Source organism: Galeopterus variegatus, unplaced genomic scaffold, assembly GCF_000696425.1.
Source record: "Galeopterus variegatus unplaced genomic scaffold, G_variegatus-3.0.2 Scaffold365, whole genome shotgun sequence".
NCBI classification, from domain to species: domain Eukaryota; kingdom Metazoa; phylum Chordata; class Mammalia; order Dermoptera; family Cynocephalidae; genus Galeopterus; species Galeopterus variegatus.
In genome coordinates, this window is record NW_007726476.1 from 140,042 (window position 1) to 161,987 (window position 21,946).

Below are 21,946 nucleotides of genomic sequence, written 5' to 3' on the forward strand. Positions count from 1 at the left end.
CCTTTCCTTTTTTTTTTTTTTTTTTTTTTTTTTTTGTCTTTTTTACTGACTGGTAACTGGATCGCAACCCTCGGTGTTGCGCCCGCACCGTGCTCAGCCAGTGAGCGGGAACCGGTCTCCACATGGGATCCGAACCCTCGGCGGGAGCGCCGCCACGCTCACAAGCGGCGCACCCTCCAGTGTGCCACCGGGCCGGCCCTAGGTCACTTTCTTAGTAGATAAAAATTATTTAAAGATTTTAAGAGTGCCCTCAGGTGGTACAAGCCATGAATTGCGTCTCATTTGTCACTGCATGTTAGATATATAGAAATAATTCACTTAAAAAAACAAACCAGGGTTTCAAACAGTATATATAGTCAGGGATGAACTCAATTTTGTCTTGGTTTTATTTGCTGTTTTTTTTTGGGGGGGGGTGGCTGGCCGGCATGGGGATCTGAACCTGTGACCTTGGTGTTACAAGGCTGAGCTCTAGCCAACTGAGCTAACCGGCCAGCCCCTTGCCAACTGAGCTAACCGGCCAGCGGTGTTACAAGGCTGAGCTCTAGCCAACTGAGCTAACCGGCCAGCCCCTTATCTTGGTTTTAAAAAGAGAAAAAGAAATATACTAATGTATGGTTATTTCTTTGAAAAGATGGATTTTTATAATCAGAAAATAAATGTTATATGTAAAAACAATACATATATGATCTTGCCTATGTTGTGTATTTAGTAATGATTTTAAAGATATAAATGTGCTGTAAACAAAGTTTATATATTTTAAGTGGAAGGAGTTATAGTCAGATGAGAATTTGATATTTTGTTAAAGGTTTAGAATTTCAAAACCTCTTATAAATACGTTAAATTATATTTATACTTTGCCTTATTTTTAAAAGGGTTGCAGTATCTAGCTCATGTGTTAGCCTATTTCAAATATGAATTTCAGAGCAAAAAGATTTTGGGATCTTGCAGAAACTTTAAGTTGTTATGCTTATAGGTATTTATATTAGATCTTCTTTTGAGGACATTATTATCTGTAAATAACTTATACACAGTTCTCATATTTTATCTATTTTGAGAAAATAAATCACTGGAACTTCTGGTTTGTCTCTAAGTCCAGAAAATGTTGTAAGAAAGTCTGTATAGTCTTGTATGTAGATCATCTAATTCACTTGTACTTTTTCTTGCAGCTGTCAGTGTTTTATTGGCATTATGTTGTAGGTATAGAATTGCTTTTCATTCACTATAGTTTTACCATAGGGAAGAAACTAGAACTGTGGTTCTTACTATCTTATTAAATAGGTCAATTATGTAATAAGTAATTAAGAGACCGAAGGTTGGGTAGTATATGTATGACAATATTTGGCTTCCGCATGTCTGCAACAAACTAGCATTACTTTTATTTCTAAACCTTTAAAAGAGTATCCAGTGATAATAGGAATTAAATGTTACTGATGAGGAACTAAATGTTACTTCTTTAAAGTAGTCAGAATTATTGTTATTCAACTTGTCATTGTTTTTTTAAAAACTGAATGGCAAGGATTGTTCTTAATCAGTGAGTAGTCATATAGTTTGCTTTCAAAATGCAAATAAAAATAAATGTTTTCTTCTTCTGATCTTGATCTTTTGAAATTAGTGAGTCTTAATGTGGAGAGATTCAATTACATTCTCTGTCATAAAGTAATAAGCATTAAGATGTTCCATAGCATGTATAGAAAGTTTGGCAAATAGGAAAATCGCCCATCATTTGACTAGCTATACAAGCATTTTGGTGTGGCAAAAAAAAGAAAAAAGAAACCTAATAGGATTCTTCTTGGGTGATTTTGATACTTTATTCTCTTCTCTGTCACAACTTCAACCAGCGATACCATGGACTAAGGACAGAGATATAATGGTGGAGAATGTTGGCCCATCTTAGCTGTTGTCTCCTTGCATTGTGAACCAAGTTACTGGCAAAGAAGCTTTTGGTTCTATAGTTTTTACATCAGAGAAAACAAAGCATGTAAAATGGTTGTATTAGTCTGTTTCTGTTGCTTACAACAAAATACCTGAAACTGGATGATTTATAAAGAAAACAAAATTTATTGCTTACAGTTTTGGAGGCTGGGAAGTCCAAAGTCCAGGGAAGACACCTGGAGAGGGTCCTGGTGGTAGCGACAGTGACCCAGGGGTCTCATGTGGCAGAATATGGTGGAGCAGAGAGAGACTAACCTCTCGTGCTCTTCTTTTAAAGCCCTCAGAACCACGCCTCTGACCACCATTATTTATCCGTTGACTATGGCATGGTCCTACAATCCAATCACCTCTTCAAGGCCCCACCTTTCAATTACCGTAATACGATTTCCCACCCTCAACAGTTACAGTGGGATTACACTTCTAATATATGAACTTTGGGGACACAATTCAGTCAATCCACAGCAATGGCTATTGTTCTAAATAGTCTTATTTAGAAAAATGACTTTTCATAAAATATTGTAGTTAACAACTTATTTCTGATTATTGATGGCATTAATTGGTTTGGAACTGGAAGCATGGGAGGGGGTAGATAATAAGACTCAGGAATGTCGTTGGAAAGGGATTTAATTTTTTGTGCAATTTCCCAAAGTGTAGGATAGGTATATATCCTACCACAGTAGAATTATGTGGGTCCCTCATCTCCGTAAACAAAAATAATGTTGCCTCTCAACTTGATTATATTTTCCCCTGCCAGAGCTGTTTGCTTTGGGTTCACAGCCAATTCTGTGCTGAAACCATCTTCAGTCTTTCTGCCAAAACCAATTTGAAAAAGGTTAACTCGCATGTCCCTTCCCTAAACAAACAGTAGCCCAAAAAACTCTGATCAGAAGCAAAAGAACAAACATTCATAAAGGTAGAGCAACTACAAATATTAGTCTTGCCTATTTCTTAATGTTTTATCACTGTTTAAAACCATTTTCCCATGTTGAACATTTCTATTTTTGATTATTAGGTATTAATATCAATATTATCCATTGTCATGATTGGTTTATTTTTCTTCATGATTTTCAGACTTTTTGAAATTATGGAAATCTTTGTTCAAAATCTTTTACAAAAGCTTAGTGTGTAAATGGACTAAAAAACCTGTAGAGCTTCTCTGATTAATGTGGGAGTTGGGGGCCCACAGCCACTGAAGCACCTGTGTGGTTCTCCAGAGCAGGATTTGAAAATTACTAATTCTTTCTTGCCAAAACCAATAATTACCCCCCCCCCCAAGTTCCTTAAATCTTCAAACACATTTTTTAAATTAAGAAAAGACAGCTTTTCTTTGGGGCTAGTCATACTGACCTTTACAAGGTGCTCTGTGTGTGTGTTTAATATTTTCATTTTTTTATGACAAGGGTGGGTGGCAGGAATGTTTTCCTTTATTTTGTTTTTAACTTCGTGTGCAATTATCTAATATACTGGAAAGTACAGGAGGTGCTAAATACAGTGAGTTATATTTGGAATTAAAAAAAACCCCCACAAGTCACATGTTCTAACATTTTTTAAAGAGCTGAATTAGTCCTCTTCCTTTTATATCAGATGTTACAGTGTATCTTTTCCTTTCTCCAATGGAAATGGACTCAGTTTTAAACAAATGTATGATCCAGACCAATATTTTTAATTTCTGTAATATTTATGAAGTACATTTATAGATTTTTGTAGATAATAATTTTGGATTATATAAACTACAAAGTCAATCCTTTTGATGATTGGTGGAGGTATATTTGCACAATCTGTTATTTTGTAAGAGGTTTAAATCATTTGAAAATAAATAATTTTTAGAATCAATTTAAAGAAAATAATATGCATAGCCAGTAAGATTTTTCTGCTCCTTTTGTTCTAGATTAAACGTACCTTTCCAAAAGATAAACCTCAAATATTTTACTATTAACTAAAAGACTGCTTTTGCTGGATTTTATATTTTGTCTCTAGAAAATTAGAATATAGTCAAAGATATCCTTCTTATGGTTGAAGCTTTCTTAACATTTTATAGTAAATATTGAAATTCCATTAATTTTTTTCTTAATGGTAATTTGGCTTGACATAACTTCCAATATGAGCATTTGTGTGTGTTTTATCTCAGCATTTAAAAATCTTTTTACAATAGATTTTAGGGATTAATTGGATCTAAAATCTCAATAAATTTCTGGAAATACTTTGTTTATACTGGTAGTGTTATTTCTTGTCTTCCAGACTGCTGATATTAATGGGAGCATTATTAAACTTATATCACAAAAATATCACTAAATTAAACATGTTTTGAGCATACATATTGTGCTGGGCACTGGGAATAATATTATCGTGGTAATGCCTAACCATTCCCTTCCAGGATTTCACAGTTAGGCTGGAGCTACTAGAAACAAGGCCAGCGAAATTAGGATACAGTTTGTGAGTGAAGTGTGAAGAAAGGCCTTTGGAGTACCAAAGAAAATTCTAGGTTAGAGAAAGCTTTAAAGAATCAGCAGGTCTCCTCAATGATAAAAGAACATTCTAGATAGGCCTGGAGTCATGAGAGCATGGAGCAGTTGGGAAACAGCTAATAGGCCATGTTTGTGGCTTGGACACGAGAATTTATTTTGGGGGGGATCCCAAGAGGTAAGACTGGAAAGGTTGGGAAATGCCTGGTGTGCCTGCTGAGGAGTATCAAGTAGTCAGTGAAGTCATTGAAGGGTACTAAATACATGTTTGATATGACAAGTTTGTATTTTAGGACAAGCATGGTGGGACTGGTGAGCATGCAGTTACCAGCTGATCAGTTTGTCCCCTAGTGTTGTGTTAATATCTGCGAGAAGACAGGCCTGAACTGACAGTAGAGAAAGGAAAGGAGCAGAGTGGAGAGATGACCAGCTTTTATTGAGTGCCTACTACACCTGCCGAGGCAGTGTTCCAGCCTTCTGCCTATGTCCTCATTCAGTCGTGAAAGCAGGAATAATCATCTATTGGTCACCTGCTGTGTGCCTGGTCTTAATCTGGCACATACATTACTGATAATCTTTAACAACCCTGCAAGGTCAGTGGTATTATACTTGTTTTAGAGATGAGATTGGGGCTTACACTGGACTGGCCCAAGGGCCCCACAGCTAGATGGTGGCATCTGTGGCATTTGTGCCCAGATCTAATTTAGAATTCAGCCTCTTTCCACTGTGTCAGTGAGATGTCAAATGGGCAGGCAGGAAGGAGAGAGTGGTGTTTCAGGGTGATGACCAGGCGTGCCACCAGAGACAGAGAGGAAGAGGGCGGGAAGTGGCTTTAGAGGAAATGTTGTGCAGGGCTGACAAAGTTGGTTCAGGGCATACTGCATTTGGGGTACTTTATTAATGCTTTCATAAAGCCATATAAATTTGGGCCTGGAAAGGACCCCAGAGATAATCTTGGACAGTGTTTTTTGCTTTTAGCTTTCTTAAACTAATCTTACTGGACAAGTAACATTTTGAAACAGATAAAGCATAGCTGCTCATCAGACTTAAATGGGTAATAGTTTTGGGGGTTGGGACGGTCTCTTTGTGGGTGCCGTTATTCCTTTTTCGTTCTCATACTTACCTTTTCACAGTCTTCCCATTATGAACCCACAGTTTCACAATAATGCAAGATTCACAAGTCTGCTGCTGCTCCCAAGTTCCAATTAAGAGATTCACATGGAGAGATGGGACTTCCTTGGGGTCGTACTTACCTAGAAAGGGAGGCAGGAAGGGGCTTGGGTCTTCTGGCCTTTTAGGTTCTTTCTACTACATTTTTCTGCCTTTCAATTCAAGATCTTCAAAGCATCTTTTAAAAGGCTTTTGAGGGAAGTCAGTTTAGGGTGAGAAAGTAGGAAAGAGAAAAACTTCCGTTCACTTTTTGTTTTGTGCTTTGTAGTGAAATTTTAAGGTCTTTATTGTTACTTAGTGGAAAGAATTTGAATTTGGAGTCAAAAGATTCCACTTTTGTCTCCGTATCTGGTGGCAGGTTTCCTTCTCTAAAGCTATTTATTTCCTTATTTATTAAAATATGGATCATGAGAATACTTGTGTTAGGATATCATTATGGGAATTAAATGAGATGAGGACATTGGTATTCTTAAACTATCAAATGTTAGTTTTGAATGCTAATGTAAAAAACAAACCCACAAACAAAAACAACCTCCAAACAACCAGAAAAGTATACTGCATGGATTAATTTACTTAGACAAAAAATGGTAGAGAGACTCTGAAATTTTTTCCATCTCTTCACTGCTTGGTAAAGACATGTTATATTCCCCTCCCCCTGCCCCTGCCTCAGAAAATTAACTAGTTAATCCATAATTTGAATGCAATGGGAAATTAGACACAAATCTTGTCCTCAAAAGATCTTCTACTCTTATAGCGGAGAGAAGACACAACCATAATACAAGAGAGCAGATCATATCTGAAGACAGATAAAAGACTACAGGGGTATAAGAAGGGGATGAGCATTCTTCTCACTGGAGCAGTCGGGGAACATGTTAATGATGAGATGGATTTTTGAGCTGGATTTTGAAAGATGAAAGAAATTGCAGACTCAGGTCTGAGGAATAGCACGTGAGTGCACAACTAGGCGAATGAGATGTGTTTGTAAAGCAGGGAGTGTTTGGCCTGGTGGGAATAAATTCAGGAAGGTAGCTCTGATAAAGAAGGGCCTTTGAGGGCTGTGGGTGATAGAGATTTTTATTTTTTATTGTAACATAGTTGATTGTGCATATCTGTGTCATACAGAGTTGAATATCAATAGCTGTGTGCAATATGTGATGCTCAAAAGGTGACAGAAATTTATTGAGCAAGAGGGATAATAAGAGCAAAGCTGTACTTCAGAAAGTTCTAGCCAGATTTGAAAGGGAGCTCCTGGAGGCTGTGGGAGACAAGCATTCAGTTCCTGAGTGGAGGCAGAAATCGTAAGGATGGAGAAGAAAATTCAAAGTGAAAGAATCAGATGAGTTTAAACAGGGAACCCATATTGTGCTGGCTGTATTTCATTCCTGTAGGTAGCTTTTTTCATTAACAAAGAATTCTGGCCACCCATTTTTATATGTCAGTAATGGAACTCTCTGGGAGATTTGTTTGGATGGGACTTGGTATCTGAGATTATTTAGGCTATATGAAGAATGTCAGTAGTTTGGGAGAAATAGGTGAAAAATGAAAATGTAATTCAGCATTAGTTTGAATTTTACTGTGAGCCTGAGTTCAGGTTTTGGAAAGAAAAGTACACAGATAGAATTCTGGCTTTAAATAGCACACAGTGTGGCAAAAGAAACTCCATTAGTTTCTCAATTAGACATTAAAGTTTCAGAACCAATATGTTAAGCCCCCAGTTTAGTTATCTGTAACAGAGTTAGCATGTATATTATATATAAATGTCGTTTTCCTTGGGAGATAAAATTAGAGCAATAATTTTCAACTTGTTACCCACAAAACTACTGAACTAGGTCTGAAATAATTTTCAGTGTTTTCAAAGCCAAATATACAATGTACGTTATGAATTCCAGTGAAACCTGCTAACTCAAATATTAAGCTTCTTTGGGGCTGGAATTTATCATAGAGATACTTATGTAAAATCAACCAGAAGTTCTTACTGTTGTTGACATTTTAGGAATTTTTGGATCTTGTAATTGTGCCAGATACTAAGAAAAGTTTATTTTGTTTATTTTTTAGGATTTATTTTTATATGTATTGTGGTGTAAGGATCTAATTTTATTATTCTTGAATGAATAATCCACAAAACTTTACTATTTATTTTTGTTAGTTTGTGTGTTGTGATGTAAGGATCTGATTTTATTATTCTTGAATGGATAATCTGAAAAACTTTACTATTCATCCATTCATTCTGCAGATAATACTTGAAATAGACCTCATATAGCTAGGAAGGAGGTAGAGGGGGCTTCTGCATACCTATTATAGTGTGTACCAGGTAACCCTGCAGTGGTTTTCCATCAGTCTCAGAATAAAGCGCAGTCTGCTAAACGCCACTCTTGGTTCCTTCATGACCTGGCCCCTCTTGACTGTGCATTAAGTAAACACACTCTCTCCTGCTTCTTGGCCCTTGTACCTCCTCCTCTTTCTTTCTGTACCATCTTTTCTCTTACTTACTTTTTTCAAAACACTTTAAACTGGTAATTTTGGGGATATATAAATAAATTTGGCAGAGCCAAAATTAGTGACAGTGCTATTAATATGGTGGTACATACTACCAGATTTTATTTGCACATAAAGATCAAATTATTTCAAGTGTTGCTTTCAGCAAGCCAAAAGACACATACTCCTATTTTTTTTTTTTTTTTTTGTCTTTTGTCTTTTTCCGTGTCCGGCAACGGATCGCAACCTTCAGTGTTGCCCCCGTACCGGACCGGGGACCGGCAACGGGATCGCAACCCTCGGGGTCGCTCCCGCGCCCCGCTCAGCCAGTGAGCGGGAACCGGTCTGTATGTGGGATCCGAACCCTCGGGCGGGAGCGCCGCCATGCTTCCCAAGCAGCGCACTGTAGCAGTGCGCCACCGGGCCGGCCCCCATACTCCTTTTTTAAGAAAATGTAGCCTACAGTCCCATTAGTCTAGACTAAGATACAATATATAAACAGCTTTCGAATATATTTAATACAATAGTGATTATAGTATTATTTACATGAATAGATGTTTGAGTCTCTGTAGTTTTGTTCTTAGGAATTCAGAACTGTTTTAGTGCTGCAGAGGAATACTAAGATTTACCCTTTAATTCATTAGAGTATGAATTCAAATCAGTGTTCTTTAAAACTTTCCACCAGCATTTCTTGTGCAGTTTCGTTGTCCTCTGCATAGAGATGGTATGGTGCCTGCAGCTGCCTTGCTGAATCTTGACTTGCTTAAAAACAGGTTGATTATAAGGTTGTTGCCAGAGGAGAGGTGGCCGGATTGCTTTTGTAAAGGCAGCCATCCCTTTAACATTGCTTTGTGCCCTGCCTTCTGATAGTTACTGTGGTAAGGCTTGGGGAAAGAACTTGCCTGCACCTGACTGTCTTCACCTATGGACCAGGCATCTTGCTTGTTCTTAAAAATGTTTATTTTTTCATGGCAATTTGTGAGATCCCAACCTTACAGTACATTAAAATGTAGATTTTCTGGGTTATTTCTCTGCATTATTACTCAAATAGGCTTTATGGGAACTCTCACTTCCTCATCCACATAAAGGTTGTTTTAAGAACATTTTATTTCCCTGAGTTATGTTTAAACATTTCTGGTCTTATACAAGGGAACTTTAAAAAGCTCATGAAAAGATTCATATTATCTTTTAATTCTGTTTTTTTCTATGAACTTTTTGAAGTTCCCTTGTTTCTTGACGGTGTCAGTAAAAGGCTAAGATTTAACGTGGAAAATGTCTTACGAAGATAGAAAAATAACATAAGCCTGTAGATCGAACTAAAATACTAAAAATTTCATTTAAAATATTGTACTAATTATTTTATACACAGTTTTCCTGAAAAATAAATGTTTATCGAGTAGCATGTATTGATTTTTAAGAGCCAGGAGCATGACACTCCTGTTAAAACTTTTCTTAATTTTTAAAAGTTTGGCAGCATTGGTGATGGCTGTTCACTTCTTTGTCTGAATATATTGATGTTTCATCTAAACAGCACATCATCATTGTTTGAAATAGCGTACCAATATTTGTGGTCTGCTTATTATAAGATAATATATTTTTAAAAGAGTAGTGAAATAAAGACATGTACTGTTAACGGATATAATTACATTTCAGAGATTGAGGTTAATGATGTTCAATTTGTAGAACAATTTTTTAAATGTCCTTGCTGATAGCCCACACCAATAACTTTATATTTAATTCTGTTTAATAAATTTCATGTGAGATAAATGGAGTTTAATTTTTATGTATTCAACAGAACTTTTAATAAAATTTTACATATTTTTGAATTTCAAAGGTAAATTTAGACATCTTTATCATTTAGATATTAGCTGTCCTGTGTTGTTTTAGATAGAGGTGGCTTCTAGGTAAGCAACTTCTTGAAGTATCATGAATTATTATACAGAGAGAAAGAGAAGGGAAAGGGCAGTGGGGTTCCCATGGAAAAGGAGACAGCCGTCCTTTTTTAACTTGGACAGAGTTGGTTTTTGATGAACCGTCCTGAATGGAGGTATGTTCAGAGAGTCACACACGACCTAAGAGACCTTTGGTTTTGATTCCTGCTGGAAAACAGCCCAACTGCAGAGGAACTGCCATGTGCCTTCTCCAGACCAGCTCTGGTATTTCAAAAGGGTATTCGGGTCCTGGCTCTGCAGTCCTACATTTGGGGTCACATTGGTGTTATTAATGGAGTCACTTTATTCTTTGTTATGTCCAGTTCTCTTGTCAGAAACTCAAGCCACTTAGATAGAGCTCCCTCTGACAAGAACCAGTCATGTTAATAGAACTCTAGTTTCCAGCATAGCATTTTGTTTTCCAAGTGAATATGTTATTTTTTCTGATTATAAAGTCATGGGCTACTTACAAAAATTTAAGCATTACAGAAAATTTTAAAGAAAGTAAAAATACCTAAAATCATCTTAATATTTTTCATAATGGAAAAGTGATAGGCTTTGAGATATTTTTCAACTTTGTGTCATAAACAATTCTGAGATGAAGAACACATGCACAGCATAGCAGTTTTTTCTGTATCAGCTTTATTGAGCTTTATTTCACATAACATACAGTTTATTCATTTAAAGTGTAAAATTCAGTGGTTTTACTAAATTCAGTGTTGTGCAACCATCACCACAATTTTAGAACATTATCTTTACACCAAAAGAAACCTCGTACCCTTAAGGCATCACCCCCTACCTTACCCCATCCCCAGTTCTTCCATACCACCCAGCATCTGGCAACCACTAATCTACTTTATGTCTCTAAGGATTTGCCTCTTCTGGACATTTCATATAAATGGAACCGTACAATATATGGTCTTTTGTGACTGGTTTCTTTCACTTAGCATAACGTTTTCAAGATTCATACATCTTGTAGCATTTATGCATGGCATTTTTAAAAAGTAGATCTTTTTTTTTTTCTTTTTCTTTTTCTTTTGTCCTTTTTTTGAGACCGGCCGCACCGCACTCAGCCAGTGAGCGCTGTGAGCACACCGGTCATCCCTATATAGGATCTGAACCCGCAGCGGGAGCACTGCTGCGCTCCCAGCGCTGCACTCTCCTGAGTGCGCCACGGGCTCGGCCCTAAAAAGTAGATCTTAATAAAAAGCATGTATTTATGTATCTAGGCATGCTGAGCTTTAATAATTGGCTCCTGTTTTAGGGTTGTATGACTATGGTGTATATTGAAAGTAAAATATAGGTATTAAAATCAAAGTGAAAAGCCTTCCTCCGAGTCTTTAGTTTATCAACATTTTAAAACCTGATGAATTGTGTAAAGCAGAACCATGCGGCAATTTTTTATGCCACGTTGAATGTAAATAGAGATGAATGCTTGACCAAATTGTGAGGTTTCTGAGGTTTATTCTCTTAGTCCCCAGGCTCGGTTACCTCCACTGCCTTCGTTTTCCCCTGCACCTAAGAGTGTTAGTGTAGAATAGAGGAACTTCATACTTTTGTGGTTTTCTTAATTCTTTTTTCTCTTACAAAAGTAGGAAAAAAACCAGATATGGTCTTTGAAAGTCTGTGTTTTATACTTTTAGAATAAAAATACTTTTCTTGGTTAAATGAGTTTTAGCTCTTTACACGCAGATGAAAGAGTGAAATTGTGTTTTTTCCTAAAATGATGCCCACCTTCATTCATAGTAGAAGAAACCAAATACAGCCTCTTTCTTTCTTGCCCAAATATAAGTTTGGACCTCTTTCCCTAATTTTAATATTCTACTAAAACTTTTCTCCTAAGTCTTTAGACAGATTCTTTATATTTCCTAGAAAATTTGATATTATCTAATTTTATATGAGTACTTCAGTAAGTTTATGGAAAAATAGAGTTAAAAGATAAAACAGATCTTTCCGTGATCTTTTTGAAGACCCCGTCGTATTTATGGTTATCTCCTTTCAAATCTTTTGATGTGGCTAATAGGAAGAAAGAATATGTAATACAATTTGCATAAGATAAGACTTCCTAGTGAAGGACTAAGAACTCATTATTTAATTGCCTGGGGGCTAATAGTAACTAATTGAGTGTTGGCCGCCAAAAAGTTCTAGTTGGTGCAAAAAGAAGCATGCCAGTTGACCAAGAGGCAGAAGGCGTGTGCACGTGTTTTTAAAAAAAAAAATAATAAAAGGCCGTGCAGGGGGAGGAACATACACCACGTTTGAGAAACGGAGAGACCAGTGTACATGGAGTATAGAGAGTGGCATAGTATGAATTGGATAGGACAGGCAGTGATCACGTCACGGGGAGAAAGCACTGGATTTTGGTATTTATCTTAAGAGCAGTGGGAAGCAATTGAAGAGCTTTTTCTAAGGGGGATGTTTTGATCTGGTTTAGTTATTTAAGTATCACTGGCTGCTGTGGGGGAGGGGACAGATAGCAAGATTAGGATGAGCAGCTTAATTAGGTGATGTTATTGTAACTGTCTAGGCTGGTGGTCTCTTAATTTTTGAGCATACTTCCTAATACATGTGTGTTTATTGTTTTTGTATATGTACTTTGGTGTTGACGTATTGCATACATAAAACAAAAAAAAAAGTAAAGAGGATGAGAAAAAGTAACAGAGATAGAAGTGCTACTATTTTCTCCCTTGCTCTAGTACATGTGAAGCTTCTGGGATATATGTATCCCACTTTGAACATTAGAGAGGTCGTAGAATAAGATCGTTGGCAATGAAGACAGGTTGGAGAGAGAAATTAGGAGGCTGCGTTAACAGGACTTGGGAATTGGTCAGATAGTAGAAGTAAAAGAGAAGGAAGGGGTAGGGAGAGTCCTCGATTCGTTTTGTGTATCTGAATAGATAAAAGCGCTGGTTAGAGAGTTAACAAATACTCTAGTAATAAGCTAATCTTGTTTATTAAAGTAGCATTCTACCAAAATGGTGTTTTCTCTGAGCGTATACTTAATAATGCCTTTAGTAACAAAGGGCCAGGGGGGCATGGTGAAGTGATTTGATGGGCAGGTCTTGATCTGTGCTCAGGAAGAGGAGGCAGAAAAGTGAACGTGGGGACAGGGTTTACTCTTATCTCAGGAAGCATTAGGATATGACAGGATTGGTAAATTATAGACTCATCAACTTCTAGGTGACTCTTCAAGTGTCTTTAACTAGGGGCGGAGTCATTCATTCCACAGCTAAAAATAAATTGCTTACAAAACAGGTGGTGGACTGAGGATCATGTTAAGGCTATTGCCAGTGTGGTATAATAGATGATCAGCAACTTATCAACTGTTAGCTGTCATTTTCATATTTGCTTAGAAGGGGATAAAATGCATCTGAGGCCATAGGTTGGGGGAGGATTACAAGAAATGAAGGAGGGAAAAATTAAATCATGTATACAGTTCTGCACAAAATTGAGTAAAAATGAGAGTTCTTTCTATATGATGGTATTTTTTTATGTGTGGCTGTAGATGTATGATGCTCCATTTTCTGAGATATACATGTATTATTAAAGGTTTTCTTTTACTTAAAAGTACAAATATATTTAAACAGAATTTGAAATACTTTTGAAAATGTTTCAAAATGCCACTTTAAAAATCCTATTGCTTTGAATAAAATTTGTTTATAATTCAATGTCTCCTAGCACAGTGCCCTGCAATATGGTACCTGTTTTTTTCTGAATGCAGGCAACCATACCATTGCAGTGTTTGCCTCGCTTCTATTCTAGATACTTTAGAATAAACACAAACACATCTACTTTCACTCTCTCTCAAAAATGTGTAGTAGAACTTTGCAATCATGAGAGAAATACCTGGGGCCCTTATTGGTGGTAAGTGTGAACACCACTGCTTTGGATGCTGATGTTGCTGGCCAGCTTTACAGAGTGCAAATCAAATTCAAACATTTCATTTAATCCTCAGAAAAAATGCTGAGGTGGGTAATATCCCCATTACAAATTGCCTTGGGACTAACTGCTAATAGTGGGAACCTCTAATGTTAAAAGCATGAATGCCAAGGGTCTACTGTAGTGCTTATATACAGTAATGCTGATCAGATCTAAGCAGCCTGTCACTTTCCACTACTAATATCTCACTCTGGGTTTCTACATTCCCTGCTCATAAAGGCACTAATGGTGAAGGTTGTTAAAGGGAGGGGGAAAGCGTGAAGGATGACTGTTTCACAAACTGCATTAGAAATAAATGAACAACTACGACTAGACTATATTTAAGGTCAGAGTGGCTGATGGAGGTGGTCATTTCTCTTTCTACTATAAATATTAAATTTTACACTTTTGATATATTTTAACCTCCTCAGTTCATGCTATCCTTTAGGGCCCATCCTAATTTCTATTTTAATATGGTTAACTTAAAGAGAAATGTGTTTTCACAGATAAAATGTAAGGTATATGGAACATCAGTGCTAGTCCTAAAACTGTGCCGAAATCATCATATCACTAAATTACTAAACCTGAACAATGAATGTTCTTTCCCATTTTCTACCCTTTTCCCCGACTTAGTGGAGAAAGAGTTAATGGCATCAGTATTAAGCAGGAAGCATTGTCTGCCTTATGCATATGATGCAATGAATTATTTAGTATCTTCGGGAAGTGCAAACTGCAGTAGAATCCAAGCAGCCTCATCGGAAATCAGATCAATATTTTTCGTGACGGTATGAAGTAAAAATCAGTGGAAAGAAGATGCTTATAGATACCACGTACAAGAGTGTGGCTGAATAATTTAAATTGTGAGAAAGACTGGGAATTTTTGGTTGAAATGTTTTGCCTTATGCAGTGATAATGGTTTACCTGCATTCTGACAATTGTCAGATGACTTTTTGCCAAAATGATTGGTAATGGGATGTGGCAGTTTCTCTGCTGTCAGAGACGAGATAATTTCTCAGGTTTTTCTTGTAAGTTTTTTTTTAATTGTACTTATGTGGTTTTTTCCCCCCTTTAAATATGGATTAAAGGAACAAGAGGGTAAAACCTGAAGACTAGACATGTGTATTTAATAAAGGTTTTATAGAAGTAGCCATATATAAGCATCGGTAAGACAGGTTTTTCTTAAAGCAGTTTAAATTTAAAATATAGTTACGGAAAATTTTCTAAATTGTTTATCTCCTGATCTCATCTTAGTAGGTATTTTATATGTATGCCTGTTGTTTTCTATATTTTATGTCATTACTATGAATATTGTGCATGCAACTTTAATCATAATAGATTGGGTGGTTGGGAGTACTTGGCAAAGGTGACATTTATCAATCTTATTTATTTTGTTTGTGTTTGCAAATATCTGCTGTATGTATTATTTCTAAAGCAAGACTTAATTGGATTATGTTAAATCTAATTTCTAAAAATGATGAAAAATCTCTTGAATATTTAAGACTTACTACCCCTTTCAGATGTACATTCTTTAAATATAAATGGGTTTGGTTCTGATTCTGCTGAAACTTCTTTAGTTAGCATGAGTTGTATTTAAAGAATACAGTTTTGGGGGAAATCTAAAATACTGTCTTGTTTGCCATTATGTGGTCTTTGTTAAGTCAATATATTTTTAACCCATTAATGGTTTCTTGGTTAATACCAATGAAAAAAAAATCTTTCCCATGCTGAAAAGAATTTCTTTAGGATTTTACAAAAAGTTATTGATGTAAAGTTTTGGATGTCACTAATGTAATAGTAAAAAAGTACATTTTATTTTTATTTTTCCCATCCTAATTTTCAATGTCACCTTGATTTTAGATAAGCCCTCCTACTTTTCATAAACTATCACTTGCTCATTGAGTTTTTTCCTCCTAAAAAGAATTTACTTTGTTACAGTAAACTAAACTTTAATGTAAGTACCCTATCAATTAATGGCTAATTGATGCAGCCACACATTTTTAATAAGATTTTGTCAAATATGTATATATACTGGAAAAAAAAAGTAAAATGTGGATTGGTAAAACAATGAATAGCTGATCTTTTTTCAAAGTGCGAAGCAAAGATATTCTTATTTTATATCAATGAATATAACACTCTTTTAATTGCAGTAGGTTGTTTATAATGGCTTTGGTTCTTTTCCAACTAGTAGAAATGAGTTAATCTCATGTTAAATTAATCTTAAGCATTTTACCTAAATTTTTTTCTGATGCAGTTCTCCTAAATGAGAGAGTATATAGCTCATGAAATTAACTCAAATGGCCATAGATCCTGACTTACTATATCTCATCTCCATTAACTTTTCCTAAAATGCAGATTGCACTTTTTTGTTATATAACTCAGGAAATAATTAAACTATAAGTGCATCATTTGAACTATGGCCTGTTATAGTAGGTCTTTTCCACAAATAAGATTACATATAAAAATTTTTAAGAGCTTATGTTAAAGAGGATACGTTTTTATTAAATTACAGAGCTTCCAGAATGAGGATCTAGATAGGACGTTATGTATAAATACATTTTGAACATTTCAAAGCACCTTTTAGTTTATATGAAGTTCTTCAGATGGCCCCGTTGTCCTTTGAAGCTTCTAACACCAAGGTGTCTGTTGCAGCCCAGAGCAAGGTTACTGCTACCCAGGACAGCACTAATTTGCGATGTATTTTCTGTGGTAAGCAACATTATGTTTACATTACTTTTTCAAGCTGTGGTACATACTACTTGCACATTTCCATAACTTTTGTTTCCTTAGGCCATAGTCTGGTTTGTGGTATTTAGGATAGTTAGCAAGCTACTGTTTTTATGTTGTGGTATTCGTTGTGGTTCATGTAGGTGATTTGGTCAGCTTTTGAGTTAGCTTGTTAGTGAGGATTTAGTTAGGATTAGGATATTAAAACTACTCTTGTCCACCTCTTCCAACACAAATGAGAGAGGTTTTTGTTTGTTTTTTCTTTTTAACTATTTTGTTTGGGAGCAAACTTTTAATTTAGAATTTAAGGAAAAAATTTATATTCATCTTAACATGATTTGAGGATGTAAGTGTACCTTATTCCAAGAGAACTTTTGCATAACTTGAATTAATTTTACATGTGCATGTTGTGAGGCAGATGTAAACTATTACTTGCTTTAATAGGTTGATTTTTGATCGACAGTCTCCTTTATTCAGTAGGGTAGATATCTGTGGGTTAGGAGTGAATTTAGGCTTACAGAGTGTTTTCTTTCACTCTCATTGTCATATACACACGTGTGTACATATATGTATTGTCTGCATGGACAAACCAGATATGTTACTTAACCACCCCAAATTAGAGATAATCAGATGTATACATATCCTTATCCTTACACAAGGACATCTCTTTCTATATATATAGATACTAGAGAGAGATATATCCTTGTCTGAATTCTTTTTACCATCATTTGATTCTGAAGCTTTCTGGTTTGAAAACCCAAGTTCCAAAACGTGATTTTTTAATTATTTGAGCTTTTTTTTTTGACTCCTATATGCCTTGAGTAGCCATATTATTTTGTGAGAAAAGTTATAAAATGATATTATAACTAAAGTAATATCATTTAATAACTAAAATAATACTGTTAAAATTTTGTATAAATACTTCAGCTATGTGTATGTACTTTATCCATGTGACTCAGGATTTTTAATGTGATTCCTCAGTATTATTGATATTGTTTCTTTACCTATAAAGAGAATCATTTTTAAATTTACATACTTACCGGTTTAGGCAAAGAAGCATGTATTGTAAATTTAAAAGACAGAAAGAAAATTCTAATGTATTTCTTAATCACCTAAAGTTATATTTGCTCCAGGTGACACAGTTGCTGTAGTGGGTCTATTGCGTGGCTCTTTATAAATTGCTCCTCTCCTTCCCAAATTCCACAATTAAGCATTGCAGATAAAGTATTTAATCACTAAATTTTATTTCTGGTTTTTCTGCCTCCTCCTGGGGGTTCTTCTACGGCATCTTTTGAACTATATGATTGATCACTGGTATTTGCGTTATTAGGACTCTCTTTAGCTCATTTTTTACTTGATGTTCTGTACCTTTATACTTTATATGTTGAAGGTCCACATGCAGAATAATAGATAATTTACCCAAGTGCAGAGAAAGATTGATTTGGCTTTTATAATAAAGGTAAATTTTTTAAGTTGTAAAATAATGTGTGAAAAAGCGGATTTCCCCAATTATTACCTTTCATTTAACTGTGTACAAACAATATAATTGCCACTCTAAGTTTAAACTTGATTGTATTGTGTATAGTAACACCTATTTGTCTTATAGTTTTGTGTTTTCAAATAGTCTGTGGCTAAGTGTGAAACTAGATTTGTTAAAATTAAAATGTGACAGTAAGTGAATTGTGCTTTAACCAAAACTTAGTATTGAAGGCAAGACTGAAATGCTATTCCTGTTTTGTTTTATTTTTTAAATCTATTTATTTATTTAAAGACGACCGGCAAGGGGATCTTAACCCTTGACTTGGTGTTGTCAGCACCACGCTCACCCAAGTGAGCCAACCGGCCATCCCTATATGGGATCCGAACCCGTGGCCTTGGTGTTATCAACACCACACTCTCCCAAGTGAGCCACGGGCCGCCCCTCCATTCCTGTTTTAGAGAGAGATTCTAATCTGATTTTCATCATTTTTAGGACACTATGTCAGTGACATTGCCACATTTTCTTATTAGAAACAGCAATTCACAACTCTGCTTTGTATCATCTTTTTCTAGCCAGGACAAATTAAGATCAACCATTGTCTTTGGCTGTATGAAACAGGGAGAGAACTAACCCTCAAACTGCTACTGTTCTTTATGCTGACATAGTAGGAACAAAGCAGGCTTACTCATTTCTTAACTTTGGTTGTTCTCTCTCTCTTCTTTTTTCCCCAAAAGAGAGCTACTAACCACCACATCATGCTCATAGAATGTTATTCGCCCACTGAAATTGTTATGAAAATACCTATTTTGTATTTTATGAGAACACAGGTACACATTTAGGAGTATGACCTATGTGAAGTAATAGTTATATTCCAGAAAATAGTGGCAGGTGACAGCCTTGCCTAACCTTAGTTGCTTCTTCATCTCATGTGTGGTGCCATTGGCATTAATTCCCAATTTTATAACACATTAGAAACTCCGACAGGAAGGAAAAATGTTATTGTGTAACTTAAGTTTAGAATTTACCTGGATCTCTTTTATTTAGTGCTTATAGTATATTTGTTAGTCTTTAAAGGCACATAAATTTCCATGTGCTAGTTATTCCAATTTAACAAAACAACCAGATTAAATATACCAGTAGATGTGAGAAAATGCCAAGGGAAGGAATTCTTGCAACTCCCCAATCCCATTTAAAGAATGTCTGGAAAGAACAATAACCCATTATCACAAAGAACCATGTAGAAAAGAATTGTGTAAGAGTTGTTCTTGGATCAAACTTCTCTGCATTTTTAAAGGATCTTCTTTGAAGTTTTTTTTCTTTCTCAACTGCGGGAATAACCATAGTAAATCACTTTTATAATTAATGGTATCAGCCACAAAATAATACCCACATTTTAAAAAGCTTTCTAAACAGGTTTGCTGAGTAAGCTTTTAAAAATCTTAAAAAAAAAAAAAAAAGCAAACAGGTTCTGTGAATTGTGAAAAGAATTTTTTCTCATTCAGTTTGTTTTGTGAGTTATATCAAACTTTTGTTAATTTTTTAAAAACCTGTTCAATAAAATCAGTAGGATTGAGTTGAAATTTTGACATCTATTTCTTGAGTTTATATATTTGAGTTAAAACTTATATTTTAACTGGCTAATTTAATCCACTGATATTACCATTGAGGTATAATGCCTATCCTAGATATGTGTAGTATGACTACTTTGAGGTGGATGACAGACAAGTCTAACCTTTTAACGTACAGGTGTTTATTTAAGTAGTCTGAAGTTTTAACTTAAATTCTCAAGTAAACGTTTAAAAAAATAGTTAAACCATAACGGTCTTGAGAGTTGCCATACTAAATGCTCGCATTTAGTAGTTTTGGATAAATATAACTTTGGATAGGTAAAGGCTGTCCCCCAGAAATTATATCTTTTCTCAAAGTTACCTTTCCACCTTGTATGTCACCATCTTTGTGCCAGAAGAGAAATCTTTTCCCTGTAAAAGCCCTGCATGGCCAAATATAACAGTCTATTTTTACATCATTATGTTAGTCTCCTAAGGAAAGAATTCTAGTCTGTTTTCTAGACAACAGTTTTATATATTTTCATGTATGCAAACGTTTACACGTGTATTTAATTTTAATTTCAAGAGCTTTTTGTTGTTGTTACTGATTATATGGGGTTGATATATTTTTATATTTCCTTTATTTTGTTCTCAAAATAGCAGACTCTTTTAGGAAATTTAATGAAATATATCACTGCATTTGTCATCTAATTTGTCTTTAGGGGACAAATTAAATGATTAATCTAAAAACGTTTGTAAAGAGGTGAGAAAAAAGTTAGGAGGTAAGTTCAGATCAAATTGTTTCTGTTTTTCTACACATGGGATATACCAGTACTACATCCTTATTAATACTTATTATAGTGTTATTAATATGATTATGTTGAACCTTTACTTTTAGCTGTCAAGTCTACTACTATAAAACAGAAGTTTGTGCTATTAGCTCATAGATTACAAGAATTTGCTTCAGTACACAGAAACATTTATTTACTAACTTTTTTATACTAGTGATGTACAAAAATCTTTTAAAGTATGTGCTAGGGGCATTTGCTGGCACACTACAATATATGAATATATGTAGTATATCATTAGGTGATATATTAGGTCCAGTATTTAACTTATTTAGGACACATTTAATTTTTATGTCCAGTGATATTAAGATGTCCCATAATTTAGTGGCATTCTATCTAAGATGCTAAAAATGGGTCTGCATTGTACATGATATGTGGGAGTGGATGGTCATTAGTTTATCATGACAGAACCATGTTGGTGTGAATGCAGATTTTTTTTCTTCTTATCCCAAGTGAGTTCTTAAGATTACCTCTGTTACAATAAAAATTCAGATAAATAGGTTGATTCTTATATGGAAGTTTAGTAAACATTTGTTTTCACCAGAACTGGAAATGCCAGGCCAGCAAACAAAAATGGCAGCTTAAATTGGGCAAATTTGATAAATGCATTAGCATACTTCAGTCTAGTAATAAGGTTCTCATGCTCTTTCTCTCCTGTTTTTCATTTCCAGTGTTCTATTTAGGTGAGTTTTTGAATTCTGTTTTTTCATTTGAGTTCTCCCTTTCCACTTCATGAATAATTTCCCCAAAGAGAATGTCTCATTGTCTTAGAAAATGTCAAGCTTAGGTGCCTATTCAGATGCTCATTGAACACTTGTTTTACTCAAGCTCTTCATATATAAATGTTTATTTTTTCTTTATTGTTGATGTTTTCCATTTGTTTCAAGTAAGCCCTCTGGAGATGATGACAGTATTATGTTGCAGTCTTTTCATTTGCTGTGTGTTATATAAAGCTTATATTTTATTTTGCTAGACAAAAAGAAGATACATTCGTAAATATGTGATGGTTTTATGTTACTCTCATGATTTTATCTCTTCTCTCCAGCTAGATATAAAGATAATGTTCATCTCTAATGTTTTCCTCCCTTTATAGGGCCAACATTGCCTAGACAAAATTCACAACTACCTGCCCAAGTTCAAAATGGCCCATCCCAAGAAGAATTGGAAATTCAAAGAAGGTAAATTCACTAGTTATTGTTTGTACTATTGTTTTCTACTGCAGAAGACCAAACCATGAACATCCTAATACTGAATCTGCTACCTAATCTACTGAAAGTAGATTATGTCTCGTCAGATGTTTGAAAGTCACAACTTTAATTAGTAAGTTTTGGAATCGCTGTTAATAAGTGACTAGATACTTGTTATGCTGAACACAAGATGTTATAAAATTTCATACTTTTTTTTTGTAAATATCATACTTATGGTACATTTAAAATATTTCAAGTACAGTTAACAGCAT

At 35.1% G+C, this 21,946-nt stretch overlaps 1 protein-coding gene across 1 annotated transcript in view; it reads left to right on the forward strand.

The window, feature by feature from the left end:
• The window catches only part of ENAH (enabled homolog (Drosophila)), a 168,665-nt gene that overhangs the window by 92,347 nt on the left and 54,372 nt on the right, over window positions 1–21,946 (forward strand). Inside the window, exons 4-6 of the mRNA XM_008567993.1 lie at window positions 16,538–16,594; window positions 21,159–21,170; window positions 21,581–21,665. Coding sequence (XP_008566215.1) covers window positions 16,538–16,594; window positions 21,159–21,170; window positions 21,581–21,665 — 154 coding nt within the window. The remainder of the gene's footprint in view (window positions 1–16,537; window positions 16,595–21,158; window positions 21,171–21,580; window positions 21,666–21,946) is intronic.